This window comes from Neoarius graeffei, chromosome 14 (genome assembly GCF_027579695.1).
Source record: "Neoarius graeffei isolate fNeoGra1 chromosome 14, fNeoGra1.pri, whole genome shotgun sequence".
Classification (NCBI taxonomy): Eukaryota; Metazoa; Chordata; class Actinopteri; order Siluriformes; family Ariidae; genus Neoarius; species Neoarius graeffei.
Window position 1 is genome coordinate 38,141,293 of NC_083582.1, and position 15,507 is coordinate 38,156,799.

General features: G+C 42.1%; 1 protein-coding gene across 4 annotated transcripts in view; it reads right to left on the bottom strand.

The window, feature by feature from the left end:
- Positions 1–15,507, bottom strand: part of exoc6 (exocyst complex component 6) — a 121,721-nt gene that overhangs the window by 45,184 nt on the left and 61,030 nt on the right. For all 4 annotated transcript variants that reach the window (XM_060939601.1, XM_060939599.1, XM_060939602.1 and 1 more), the window contains exons 12-15: positions 9,429–9,500; positions 9,164–9,261; positions 8,955–9,060; positions 8,729–8,838 (exon numbers count right to left, since the gene is read on the bottom strand). In XM_060939601.1, the coding sequence (XP_060795584.1) occupies positions 8,729–8,838; positions 8,955–9,060; positions 9,164–9,261; positions 9,429–9,500 (386 nt within the window). The remainder of the gene's footprint in view (positions 1–8,728; positions 8,839–8,954; positions 9,061–9,163; positions 9,262–9,428; positions 9,501–15,507) is intronic.

The window sequence follows — 15,507 nt, forward strand, 5'->3', positions numbered from 1 at the left end:
TATTTTAGTTCTACTATTAGAATGCTAACCATCGAGGCACTGGTTTTTGCTTTTTCTATTCCCCTTATATAAAACTTACAGTATTTCTACTGTTCTATTAGGCACTGTTTTTTAGGCATTTATTTCTTGTACAGTTCTTATCACTCTTCTTTCTTCCCTCAGGATTAATAAAGTTTTATCTTATCTTATTATTTCCATAGAGCGGTACTCCTGGGGAAAAATGTTGCAGCTCCATGTTATGGATGCTGATGAAAATACCATCTGTAGGCTGGAGCTACTCAGGTTTTCTCTCTCTTTGGGCTGGCACAGCACCGAGCATTCAAAACGCTTCACTAACCATATGCCACAGAGCTTAAAGAGGACAAGTATTGGCAGATTGGCTGTAGGCGGGTCAGAACTGAGCTTCCCGTGGAGAATTTGATCGAGGGTCACTCTTTCCAGTCACATTTCTGATAAGAGCTCCACAGGCCAGCGCTGACAAGAGACCCAAGCTGTTGCTCAAATCCTGCTCAGAAGACGGCCAGATGCTCAGTGATAAAACTTGTTTGCTAAGCTATCATTTCTTGATCAGTTTGTTTGGGCATTGGAGGCAATAATGGAATCTAAAGCTCTAAATTAGCTCAGGGTTAAGCTTTCACTTTACTTCGGATAAAGAGGCAGAGAAGGCCCAAACATATCAGCATTTCAAATGCTATATTTAATTTCTCTCACTCTTTAATGGCTTTCATTCTTTCATAATTTCATTATAATTATTCTCTTCTAATTTGGACTCATTTTCTATCACATTTGCGTCAGAAATGAAAGGGTTACTGTCCTGAAAACATTAAAATCGAGTTATCCAATGAGATCGTTTTGTTTGTTGTCTCTAGGCTGAGAAGAGTTTAGAGCTGTTCACTCATTGCTTAGGACTTCATTGCCGGGACAGAAAGCCATGACAGTGTGTTTATGTAGGAAGTGCCAGTTGAAATAACCAATCAGATTTTGACTTATAGTGGGAGGGACCAAAAATGTATTGGCCTAGCCCTTCTCGAAGGCCAATGCTTAGCGGTCAAGCCAGTGCTATCGAGAGCAAGTAGCACAAGCTAACAACTGAAAAACTAAGATTTGTGTCTCCAGACTCTTCTTCCACGCACATGTAGCGACGTCATAATTTCATATGAATAAAACATTTTTTTTGTGAACTTCCTCCAATCCCTCTATTGTAAAATATGTTAATTTGTTGGGTTCTGTTAATGGTTCCACTATTGTTTCTGATGGGGCGCTAATTAGTGTAACACACGGTGCTTGGGCTGTCTGGAAAGGGGTAAGCTGGCTTCATGAATCCTGCATGGATAATACTCATTAATACTGTATATATATTTCCCAAGATATAATATTTATTTTTCGATGTAAGAATGTTTTGACACACATCCGCTGTCTGCATCAGATCAAATATTAAAACTAGACGGCCTTTCAATTTCATAAAATCGGTGAAATTTAATTCCCTCTGTAATTTGGTCATTGTGATATATGTTTATTTCTGCAATATCTAAAAAAAAAAAAAAAAAAAAATAGGCCATTCTATGGCTGGGAAGATATTTAATTTGAGGGGATTCCTCTAGCAAATAATGTGTATGAAATCGCTTGCTTCGCGCAGTCAAGCAGACAGAGGAAGTCCGTGTGCGCATGCGCAGGTTTACCTTCTTTTTCTGGGTTTTATGGCAGCTGGCATCCACAGTGTTGCATCACTGCTATCTACAGGTTTACCTTTGACCGTGCACTGACAGTTCCATCATTCTGTCACTAAACGAACGGCTGATCACACCGAGGTGCTCGCTGACCGCCGATATTTATTAGTTTGGTCCTGAATTTCCTTTCCTTCACAACATAACGTCTTTTCTTCTCGCTTTCCGTTACTGTAGTCGGTCTTTCACGTTTCATTTGTATCCTCCATTGTTCTCTCCTGTTTCAAATTTTTTGTCCCACAATGCCTTGTGCAAATGGGGAAAGCCCACCACGTGATGCATGACGTAGTCCTGTATCTTGTATTGGGTCATGGTGAAGCAGGAAAAAATAGCAGAGAATTTAGGGCCACATGGCCTGAAATTCATTAATTGTTCTATTTAAAAACAAGAGTGCTCTGAGAGCACAAAATCCCCCACTGGCGACTATGCCATAACTCTGGTAAAATGAGACTGAGTTGAACAAAATTACAATATGTGTATTACCGACATATAACAAAGAATCCTGTCAAGTTTCGTGAAATTCCTCCAAAAATTGTGAGAGGAGTTGATTTCAGAAGGTGAGTACCCTTCCCGGGATGGACAGACATCGCCACGACATAATCCCCCTTCGGGCCTTTCGGCCAGCGGGGAATAATAACCTAATAAAATTGGAAGTCTGTGATTTCACATTCAGTAGCTTTCGATCCACTGAACAAAAATAACAGTGTCAGGGAAAATTCTTTTTATGACCTACACTTGAAAAATCTGAAACACCATCTACCTTTAATTGCATGACTATTATCATTTTTAAATATAGAATTTTCTATATTTCTGCATAAATATGACCTAAAACATGATCAGATTTTCACACAAGTCCTAAAAGTAGATAAAGAGAACCAGTTAAACAAATGAGAAAAATATTATACCGTATTTTTCGGACTATAAGTCGCACTTTTTTTCATGGTTCGGCTGGCCATGCGACTTATACTCCGGTGCGACGTATATATGTTTTGTTTTGTTTTTTCACCGCGGAATAACTGGAGCTGATGCTGAGTCTGACGACAGCCACGCAGAAGAAGAGGAAACGGCGCTTCATCTGCCGCTGGAGGCAGAGTTGTTCAGAAGCGACACCGAGGATGAGGAATTCAATGGATTTGCTGATTTGGAGTGAAATCATCAGCTTGATAAACTTGATTGACCTGTGTTTTATTATTAATGATAGGCCTATAGTTATTTAAATAGTTATGTAGTGATTTTAGGCAGTGCTTAATTTGTGAAGTGGGAGGTCCCAGAACGCAGGAGGTGGGTGGGTCCGGCGACTCAAAAAAAAAAAAAAAGGCGGGGGATGGTTTACTATAACTTTACGCACATGCGCTTATTGTGTGTGTAAAATAATAATAATAATAATATCAGACATTATGATCTTAGAAAACGCTTTAGTGACAAACAGTTACAGACAGTAATATGTCGTGATATTATATTATAAAATATTAATTTTTATTAGTCTATATATTAAATTATATATTACATTTATCTTCTAAAATAACAGACTGTACTCATCACAACCGGTTTATTTCACCATTAGAGATCAGATCACACAAGACATGAGTTAAATGACTCATTTTAAGGATTTAAGTAGGGGATTTAAAAGCGGTTGTTGTTTTTTTTTTCACTAGACGGTTGTTTTTACTACCGTACCTGTCTTTGGAGATGATATACCTATAGCCTACTTGACCTCTGATTTGATGAAATAAAATTCGACAAAAATGAAGAATGACACTCCTCGATGATGACTACAGCTTTAATAACACAGATGAAAGAGCCATGGGGCGATAATAAGCCCTACCGGTAAAAATATTCTAAAAGCAAACTGATTAATGCATCAGTAATAGGCTAATAATATTAGTTATAATAATAATATAGGCTATTAGTAATAACGATAGTGATAGTATTAAAGATAGTAGTAGATATTTAAAATAATCAGACTAGGCTACTTACAGGGCAAAGGGCGCGTTATCACTGCTCAGCTGTTCGTTTATTAAATAAACAATGCAGTCGCGCAGTAACCACGCGCCGCTTATCAGATACAATCACAGATTCTATGGATAGAATAACCCTTCAAAAAAGTGCGACTTATAGTCCGGTGCGACGTATATATGTTTTTTTCATCTTCATAATGCATTTTTTGGCTGATGCGACTTAAACTCCGGAGCGACGTATAGTCCGGAAAATACGGTACTTGGTCATTTATTTATTGAGGAAAATGATCCAATATTACATATCTGTGAGTGGCAAAAGTATGTGAACCTTTGCTTTCAGTATCTGGTGTGAACCCCTTGTGCAGCAATAACTGCAACTAAACGTTTGCGGTAACTGTTGATCAGTCCTGCACACCGACTTGGAGGAATTTTTGCCCATTCCTCCGTACAGAACAGCTTCAACTCTGGGATGTTGGTGGGTTTCCTCACATGAACTGCTCGCTTCAGGTCCTTCCACAGCATTTTGACTGGATTAAGGTCAGGACTTTGACTTGGCCATTCCAAAACATTAACTTTATTCTTCTTTAACCATTCTTTGGTAGAATGACTTGTGTGCTTAGGGTCGTTGTCTTGCTGCATGACCCACCTTCTCTTGAGATTCAGTTCATGGACAGATGTCCTGACATTTTCCTTTAGAATTCGCTGGTATAATTCAGAATTCATTGTTCCATCAATGATGGCAAGCCGTCCTGGCCCAGATGCAGCAAAACAGGCCCAAACCATGATACTACCACCACCATGTTTCACAGATGGGATAAGGTTCTTATGCTGGAATGCAGTGTTTTCCTTTCTCCAAACAGAAGGCATTTTTCCAATAGCCTTCTGGCTTGTCCACGTGATCTTTAGCAAACTGCAGACGAGCAGCAATGTTCTTTTTGAAGAGCAGCAGCTTTCTCCTTGTAACCCTGCCATGCACACCATTGTTGTTCAGTGTTCTCTTGATGGTGGACTCATTAACATTGGCTAATGTGAGAGAGGTCTTCAGTTGCTTATAAAAGTTACCCTGGAGTCCTTTGTGACCTTGCCGACTATTACACGCCTTGCTCTTGGAGTGATCTTTGTTGGTCGACCACTCCTGGGGAGGGTAACAATGGTCTTGAATTTCCTCCATTTGTACACAATCTGTCTGACTGTGGATTGGTGGAGTCCAAACTCTTTTCCAGCCTGATGAGCATCAACAACGCTTTTTCTGAGGTCCTCAGAAATCTCCTTTGTTCGTGCCATGATACACTTCCACAAACATGTGTTGTGAAGGTCAGACTTTGATAGATCCCTGTTCTTTAAATAAAACAGGGTGCCCACTCACACCTGATTGTCATCCCATTGATTGAAAACACCTGACTCTAATTTCACCTTCAAATTAACTGCTAATCCCAGAGGTTCACATACTTTTGCCACTCACAGATATGTAATTTTAGATCATTTTCCTCAATAAATAAATGACCAAGTATAATATTTTTGTCTCATTTGTTTAACTGGGTTCTCTTTATCTACTTTTAGGACTTGGTGATGTCTTAGGTCACATTTATGCAGAAATATAGAAAATTCTAAAGGGTTCACAAACTTTCAAGCCCCATTGTATCTCACACAGTGTAACGTAGCCAGCCTACTGAACAGTATGTAGCCTCCAGTCTGTAATTTTTTTTTTTAATTGTGCTTGGGATGTCTGGAAAGAGGGATGCCAGAATTCTTTCCCCTGTCTCCGTGTGTTGATTGCCCTGTCGTTCATTGTTTTCCAGAATACACGCTGACAGATGAACTCTTCGCCTCCTCTGCATTATCTATTAGTTATGCAGACTTTTACTTATTATTCGAGTAACTGACTGGTTATAGTCGGTTACACACACATACTCGCCCCAGTATTTTTCACTGAGTGAGACTTAAAGTGCATATCATGGGTAAATTCAGGAGCAAGATCAATGTCTCATCTCATCTCATTATCTCTAGCCGCTTTATCCTTCTACAGGGTCGCAGGCAAGCTGGAGCCTATCCCAGCTGACTATGGGCGAAAGGCGGGGTACACCCTGGACAAGTCGCCAGGTCATCACAGGGCTGACCAAGATCAATGTAATTCTCCTATTTTATATTAAACTTTGGTTTAATAAAAAATTGGAGAAGATCTGGTGGTTTTCTGCAAATTTCTTCAACGTTATCACGTAATTATTAAAATGGTTAACAGATGTATCGTAGGAAGGTGTAGCAACATCAATCTTGATGGGATTAGTACTCATCGTTTCCCAAAAGACCGGACAATGAGACAGAAATGGGAGCGCTTCGTGCGAGGCACCCGGAAAAATTGGCTACATGCTACAGACTACAGCATTATTTACGGTGCTCACTTCACAAGGCCCGATGACTTTGAGAACTATTTGCAGTGGGAAATGGGCTTCGCGAGGCAACTTGATCTGAAAAAAGACGCAGTTCCATCTGTCAGAATCCCCAAAGCAACACCGTCTCCATCTGTGCCAGCGTCACCAAAAGAGCCAGCCGTGTTCGTCTCCCCTGACAGAAGTACCGCATCCACTGAGGTCCTCGAAGCCGAGGACCAAGCAGAGCCGAGAAAAAGACCAAGAAAATCGGCAATTCACAAGTTGACTGTTGCCAGGGTAAGAAATAATTCTGACATCTCATTATATTCTTCATCCAAAGGTGAAGTAACATTGCGCTCAGGTGACAATTCCATATTTCAATGCAAAATCGCTAGCTGCTAAACTTGGTCTACACAGGCTGTGCACTGAAACCGTGCAAGCTCTCGAAGTCTGCTGGCAGTTCCGCAGGTGACGTCACGAATCTGGCTCCAGACTCCCTTGGGATTTTTCCAGACGCGTTTTGTTACCTCCGCCAAGGAGGTTATGTTTTTGGTAGCGTTGGTTTGTTTGTTTGTCTGTTAGCAACATTACGGAAAAAGTTATGAACGGATTGCTCTGAAATTTTTTCCAGAGGTGTGACTGGGCACAAGTAACAATCCATTAAATTTTGCCGGTGATCCGGATCACCTTCTGGATCCCGGATTTTTTTAAAGGATTCTTGGCGGAGGTCTGCGCTCTCCGAGTGCTTTTCTAGTTATTTAATTTTTTTCTGCTGTAGACAGATGGCCTTATGCAAAATTGCCCTTTTGGATGAGTGTGTAAAGGGACATACTTCCATATAAAAACCATGAAATTGGTTCAGGATATGCACTTTAAGTATTAATTTCCCTGTCTAATTTACTTTGTTACTTTTAAAATCAACATCGACAGCTACACACAACGGAGCGACCTGGCAGCCTGCCGCTAATCCCCTACACAATCCTTTACCCTGTTGCTTTTTGGTGTGTCTGGTTAAGGTTTGGCTGAGCTCAAGCCCCAGCTCTAATACAACCCCAATTCCAAAAAAGTTGGGACACTGTGTAAAACATAAATAAAAACAGAATGTGAAGATCTGCAAATCATGGAAACCCTACATTTCATTGAAAATAGTACAAAGACAGCATATCAAATGTTGAAACTGAGAAATTTTATTGTTTTTTGAAAAATATATGCTCATTTTAAATTTGATGTCAACAACACGTTTCAGAAAAGTTGGGACAGTGGCAGCAAAAGGCTGAAAAAGTTGTGTAATGCTTAAAAAAATTAATTTGGTTAATTGGCAACAGGTCAGTAACATGACTGGGTATAAAAAGAGCGTCCCAGAGAGGCGGAGTCTCTCAGAAGTAAAGATGGGGAGGGGTTCACCACTCTGTGAAAGACTACGTGGGCAAATCGTGCAATAATTTAAGAATAATGTTCCTCAGTGTAAAATTGCAAAAAATTTGGGGATCACATCATCTATGGTACATATCATCATTAAAAGCTTCAGAGAATCTGGAGAAATCTCTGTGTGCAAGAGACGAAGCTGAAAACAGACTGGATGTCTGTGATCTTCAGGCCCTCAGGCGACACTGCATTAAAAGCAGACACGTGTCTGTAGTGGAAATCACTGTATGGGCTCAGGAACACTTCAGAAAACCATCATCTGTGAAAACAGTTCATTACTGCATCCACAGATGCATGTTAAACAAGATATAAACAATATCCAGAAACACCGCCACCTTCTCTGGGCCCGAGCTCTTTTATGATGGACTGAGGCAAAGTAGAAAATTCTCTCGAGGTCTGACGAATCAAAAGTAGAAATTCTTTTTAGAAATCATGGACACCACGTCCTCCAGACGAAAAAGGAGAGGGACCATCCGACATGTTATCAGTGCACAGTTCAAAAGCCAGCATCTGTGATGGTATGAGGGTGCATTCGTGTACATGACATGGGTAGCTTGGACATCTGGGAAGGCAGCATTAATGCTGAATGATATATACACGTTTCAGAGCAATATGCTGCCATCCAGACAAAATCTTTTTCAGGGAAGGCCTTCCTTCTTTCAGCAAGACAATGCCAGACCACTTTCTGCACATATTAAAACTGCATGGTTCTGTAGTAAAAAAAAAGTCTGGGTGCTAAACTGGCCTGCCTGCAGTCCAGATATATCTCCAATTTAAAACATTTGGCGCATTATGAAGCGCAAAATATGACAAAGGAGACCCTGAACTGTTGAGCAACTGAAACTGTATATCAGGCAAGAATGGGACAACATTTCTCTTTCAAAACTACAGCAACTGGTCTCCTCAGTTCCCAAACGTTTACAGAGTGTTGGTAAAAGTAGAGGTGATGCAACACCGTGGTAAACATGCCCCTGTCCCAACTTTTTTTGAAATGTGTTGCTGACATGAACTTCAAAATGAGCATATATTTTTTAAAAAACAATAAAATTTCTCAGTTTCAACATTTGATATGTTGTATTTGTACTATTTTCAATGAAATATAGGGTTTCCATGATTTGCAAATTATTGCATTCTGTTTTTATTTACAGTTTATATAGTGTCCCAACATTTTGGAATTGGGGTTGTAGTAACGGTTCGCCAGCGGTGGATGGGATCTTGAAGAATGATCGCCACGAACACGATGTGCACTCACCTGCGATGTAGCGACTCGGAGAACTTTAAACTGGCATAGATGAACTCCTTGACCTGAATGTAGATCTGAGGCACTGACTGGGACATGGGCAGCTTCTTTGGAAATGGTTGCTATAGAATAAAGCACAAGACACAATGCACTGTTTGATTACATTCACAAAGACATAATCCTATCTGAGATGCACAACTGTTTCAATTCTGTGTTTTGCCATTCGCGAACGACAAACCTTTTCAATCTCGGCATCGTGGAAGGGAAATCTACTGACCACAAGCTTGTACTCGGCTTCGTTTTCTACAGGGATGGGGCTGTAGTTGTCCAGCTCAAATATCTCTCTGCCAGAAAGAAAAGCGAAAAACACAAACGTCACACGAAAATGAACTCTTTCCGTAATGCAGCTTTTATATGCGCAGGACTAAAGTAGAAATGCTGTATTACCTGAACACCAGCGCCCACTTCTTCAGCAGTGTTTCGTTGTACTGATCTCGAATCTCAAACAACAGGTCGAAGAGTCTGTTCACCGAGAAGCCATAACTCTGGTCAAAACACAAGATTGAGAAAAAGAGCCAAAATCAACATGTCAAAACCACAAATGGCATCGAATTGTTGATATAAGCAAACGTGTACATATTCAATATTGATCGACTGAGCAATGCAAACGGTAAAGAAACCTCGCAGCATGAGAACATAAGGTGTGAAATACCTGCAATGTGTCTGCAAATATAACGATCAGGTTCTTCAGCTCTAAGACCAGGTCAGGATCGTTGCAGTAAGACTGTGGCGGAGGAACACAAATTAATGTGTGAACCAAAATATTAAAAAGACTGAGCTTAAAGGGGAACCGAAGGCAAATTTTTTTATGATCAAAATTCTATTTCTCATTTTGTTAAATATAATAATGCATTTTTGATAGCTATTTCGTCACTGCTATAGCAAGTTATGAGTTTTTGAAATACGCTCTGTAATATAATCAGTCCATATGTCAAAGCGATGGCTGTAAACGAGATTCGTTGAGACCTGTGCGAGACATTGTAGGACGGAAGTAAAACGTACAGCGGAAATCAAAGTAACCAACATCTGCCAACGTTCCCTGTGTCCGAACTCACTCACTTGTTCACTACACCTTATATAAGGAATTACTATACAGACGACTACATAGTGAGCTCATTGGTAAAATGAAAAAACACTTTCGGACACTAGTCCGTCGTGCTGGTATTTACGTCATTACTGTCACACAATTAAAACGTGCCAGATCAGTCGGCTGGTGGGTTTTCAAAATAATAAACACATGCATGTATTTTTGTGATAAATCCATATTATACTGAGCGTATTTCCCACATTAATCAATACAAAGTACCTGCAGCTTTCAGTTTTTTTTTTTTTAAATCAAGGCTTAATGATTTCTTTCAAAGCGACCGCAATGCATGATGGGATATATTGCTTGGTTAGTGACCATCGTTGTACACTACTTTTCGTGATGCATTGTGGGATACTTTGAGTGCACTATATAGGGTGTAAATAATCCTCACTCTCGTTTTGGACAGCACTACAAAATGGCGTCCCCACTATATAGTGCCCTATATAGTGAGGAGGGAACAATTTCAGACACGGGTTGTCAAAAGACGCGCGCGCCCTCTTTCGAATGCTGATGTAATCAAGCCGGAAGTTTTGTTTGTTTTGATAGCAATCAGGAAAGTTTGAAAAAAGTAGGCAGTAATCGTCGTTTAAACTCGTTTTTGTGCAATATTTCGTTTGGAAAACAGTTTTCAAAATGGCGGCACTGACACCTGGCTGACACTTCACGTTTCGAAGTCTCGTGAAGATCGCGCGGATAAGCGACGCCTGCCATGGACCAAACGATCTAATGCCGCTTTTCCACTACAAACGCGGCTGAGTCGGGCTGAGCCGTGCCGTGCTGAGTCGGGCTGAGCGGGGCTGTTGGAGTTGCATTTCGACTACAACCGCGCTGAACCGTGCTGGCTGGAAGTGGGTGGACACATTGGGTGGAGTTAGCGAAAGTGGGTGGACGTCACGTGTCGTTAAGCAGCGCAAACAGTGACATCAGTGATCTTTTAAGCGGTAGTCTCACGACCCGAATAGTAAACAATAAACATGGAGGACTTGGAGTCATTAGTGTTGCTGGTCTTGGTGCTGTGGCTTGTTGTCACCGACAACGCCAACAGATACTGGCAAGAGCATATAGATGAGGCGAGGCGCATAAGGCTTCAGAAATTCTCGTAATTCGTAATTATTCTCCTTCCGGGTTTGCGGTGTTTACAGATCCCAGCGCGCTCGCGGGGCGTGTGTGGGCATGTGAGGACACTCCTCCTCACCAATCAGTGCACAGGGGAGTGTCTGCTCACGCCCCCAACCTCACTCGGCACGGCTTGGCTCGCTTCAGCCCCACTCCAAAACGGTGCGAGTTTTAGGGGCTAAGCAGGGCTGAAACGAGCTGAGTCGTGCTGGTTTTTGGTAGTCGAAACGCGAGCCGTGTCGGGCTGAAGTGAGCTGAAAAAGGGTAGTGGAAAAGGGCCATAAATTCAACATGGCTAAAAACCGAATAGGCCGATAAGTATAATATTAAATTGCAATTAGTTGCCAATACGAGTCACGATATAAGGTTACTAAAACCGAAAACGTAATTGAGTAACATGTTAATTAAGAAATCAAGCAAATTTAAAAATGACTTCAGTTCCCCTTTAAGATCGCATGGCAGTGACTCAAATTTCCCTGTGAGACAAATGAGTTGAGAGTCAAATACATGATTCAGATGAGTCAATATAATTATACTGACACAACAGAAAAAAGATTAATTAAATAATAATTAATCCCTTCCTGCACCACCTGTACAGGAAGGGACAGAGCAGGCTGTGCTTCCTAAGGAGGCTGCGGTCCGTTAACATCTGCAGGAAACTCCTGTGGATGTTCTATCAGTCCGTGGTCACCAGTGTCCTGTTTTACACCATGGTGTGCTGGGGGGGGCAGCACATCCAAGAAGGACACATCCAGTCTGGACAAACTGATCAGGCGGGCCGGCTCTGTAGTTGGCATGTAACTGTTAGCAACAGTTACAGGTTTTTAGCTTTCTCCTGAAATGTTTTCTTTTATTTCTTCTTCCTCAGGGTATTAAAACTCGCTTTCGCTGTGAACACTGTCATTATCACTATCCATGCTGTAAAATTAATGCTGTTCTCCTGAAAAACGCAAAAATAAACGTTGACAAAAATTGCTACTATGTTTGTTGTTGTTGTGAACGAGCGAGTCGCCAGAGGTCCGTAACCAGGGTCCGTAACTGGGGTCCGTACCGTAGGATACGGACCCGCTCGTCAGCCAATCAGAGTGCGGGATTTGATGGAAACCGCACCGCGAAAAAAATAAATTATATTATTTTGTTTTATAGATTAGATAGATTAGATTGGATGGAACTTTATTGATCCCTTTGGGCGGGTTCTCTCAGGGAAATTAAAATTCCAGTAGCATCATTACAGGATAAACAGAGAATAGACATAGAGAAAAACTTCTAGATAAATTAATTAAATTAGGTATTTGCATCTCATCTCATCTCATCTCATCTCATTATCTCTAGCCACTTTATTCTGTTCTACAGGGTCGCAGGCAAGCTGGAGCCTATCCCAGCTGACTACGGGCGAGAGGCGGGGTACACCCTGGACAAGTTGCCAGGTCATTACAGGGCTGACACATAGACACAGACAACCATTCACACTCACATTCACACCTACGGTCAATTTAGAGTCACCAGTTAGCCTAACCTGCATGTCTTTGGACTGTGGGGGAAACCGGAGCACCCGGAGGAAACCCACGCGGACACGGAGAGAACATGCAAACTCCGCACAGAAAGGCCCTCGCCGGCCATGGGGCTCAAACCCGGACCTTCTTGCTGTGAGGTGACAACGCTAACCACTACACCACCGTGCCGCCCCCAGATAATGACATATGTAAGAAAATAAGTATCTTTAAGACCTTGGTTCAGGATTATTTTTCTTCATGGACATCTTCAGGTGGTATACTGCAACTGTGTAAAGTTTAATCAAAATTCATCAAACCGTTTAGAAGGAGTTGCGCTTACAAGACACATTGACAGACGGACAGGGTGATTCCTATACACCCCCCCCCCCCCCAACTTTGTTTACCAGGGGGGAGAGATAAAAAACCAAAACCTACTGGCTGACCCTTTAAAGCCTAGGTCACAACTGGACGTACGATTTTTTGGCCGTGCGATTTTTGGCGTTTCCCAAATCGCTGCGTTTTTTTTGTTAATGGAGAAAGACGCACGTTGGCTGTAAGTTTGTCTTGCAACCTGAAAAAAACGTAAGTGCCCGTAGAGTTTGTTTGACATGACAAAGAACCTCTGCGGCCGGTCTGCGGCCAGTCTATGGCTCGAAAATCAGCACGTCACACGCGCGCCCTCCATGCGTTTCTTGCATTTTTTGCACGTAGAACGGCCGTAGGAGCACGTACAGCCGGTTGTGACCGAGGCATAATATGGTGAATGCCTCCTTACAGGAACCTTTATTTTACATTTGTTGAAGGAGTTTCCAGTGTTGGCACTTTGTAACCTTCACTATGTTTTTCACTTCACAAGAGTCCAACAGCTAGCAATATTACAGTGCAATACCTCATCTTAAGGGACTACATACACGAGGCACTTGTATGGATTTTAATTATTCAAGTTTTATGATCAGTGGGTCGCTATATGTTTATAAAGTACCAAACTTGGGCTCTAATTTTGTTGTATGCAAAGGTATATAATGACAATAAAGGCCTTCTATTCTATTGGAGCATAAACCCACCTCAATTTCTAACCTTAACTAAATTAACTGCAAGTTTTATTTTGCACTGTTCCAATAATTTTATACTTTTGGCTCTTATTGCTGGGTTTCAGTCACATGACTTTTCTTAGCTGTTTTACCGGAAGTGAAATAGCTGGTGGTCTAAACGGCTGCCGTCGTGCAAACAACTAGCGATAACTTATCAGAGTGAGTATGCTCGTAATCTAGAAGCCACTGCTGGCTTTAGATCTATTCAGATTGCTGTGTGCAATGGAATCGACCCCTACAGTCTGGGAAAGAAGGATTTGTCATTCGATCTCGAAAACTACCCTTCAGTCGAGTTCCCCGACATCTCGAACTATCTGGTGTTGCAGACGTCCTTCTACACCGCAAAACACATGAAAGTGTGGAAGAGTATGGAGGCTTACGACTTTTGTACGTGGCTGGGTAAAGGACCTCGCTATCAAGTCGCTACCGAATGAATCCTGGATTGTTTTTGCCTGTGTGTGTGTGTGTGTGTTTTTTTTAAGCTTTTCATTCGCATCTTTACAACGAAGCGCTGCAAGTTGAAGTGCAAACAAACAACAGTTGGCTTGATTCTCACTTGTGTTGGCTCTTATCTCTCAGGTAAATCATTCACAAAGATCATCAGAAACCCCTTTAAAGACCTGGATCTTCGTTAAACAAGACGGAGAAGTGATCACGGCGCATTGTAACTGTACGGCTGGGGAAGAATTCTGTCGCAACCTTCATGCATATGGACTTTGTGAGGAGTGAGGAGTAAACAAAGAAACAGCTGGGGACTTTAGCGCTTCGTGACTAAAAAAAGTACCGTAAAATAACAACACACAGCAAGTAAAGTACTTGGAAAGCATTAACGCCATAGCTGAGAGGGAGATACAAACCGTTCACCAAATGACCACTGCAAACTCGAGCGTGCTTCGATTCGGCTCCCTTCGATTTCATTGAGAGGTTTGAAAGCCACCTCTCGACGTCTTTTTGTGAAATCCTGTGTTCGTTCACCCTTTTTTATTAGTTCATGAGGAACCCTGAAGAAACTTTTATCAGTTTCACAGTTTGATCAATTCGAACAACCTAAACAACGCAAGCGTAAAGGCCAATTTATGCTGACAACCCAGTCCTTGCAGACGGCGCCGCAGATAGCGTCTGCGTAGCCCCCCCACCTTCGCAGACGCTCTGCGCGCACCTCCCAAAAATTGTGACCACCGCAGAAGCCTCGCAGACAAGAGGGCTCTGATTGGTCCACTCTACATCCGCTGTACACGCACTTCCGCGTCCCTACTTTCCCGGTTTGTTTTGTTTTCACGACCGCCATTTTTAAAAACACGAGCGAAGATGGAGCAGCACGAAGAGCAGTTGATCGAGGAAGTGAGGAAGTACGTACATCTATACGACACCAGTTCTAGTCATTATAAGTAACCGGAGGATAAACACTCCACTAACCACACCCACCAACTACTCCTAGCGATTTCGCGACTTCGCGCCCCCTTGCGTTGTGGCGGTGAATAACATCGCGCACGCCTATTACTCCCCGTTCAACGATAAATTACAACTGTCTGCGAAAAGCTATCTGCGAAAGCCTTGTCGCAAGAGCATGCAGAGGCCCTAAGGCATTTTTCATGCGAGCAATGCACCTTCTCCGTACAAATGCTTTGTCAACTGAGCTTTGGTAGACCACCAGCTAAAGTTTAGAATAACTAGTGAGGCGGATGTGACGTCACGTGAAACCCAGCAATTAGGACAGGCCAGTGAAAGCTTACACATTAGTGAAAGCTTACGCATGTGATGCTTTTTTCTCTGGCTCATCCACCCATCATACAGATGCACAGTGTGTCATAAAGGCCTCTGCATGCTCTTGCGACAAGGCTTTCGCAGATAGCTTTTCGCAGACAGTTGTAATTTATCGTTGAGCGGGGAGTACAGATGTGTATAGGCATGCGCGATGTTATTCACCACCACAACGCAAGGGGG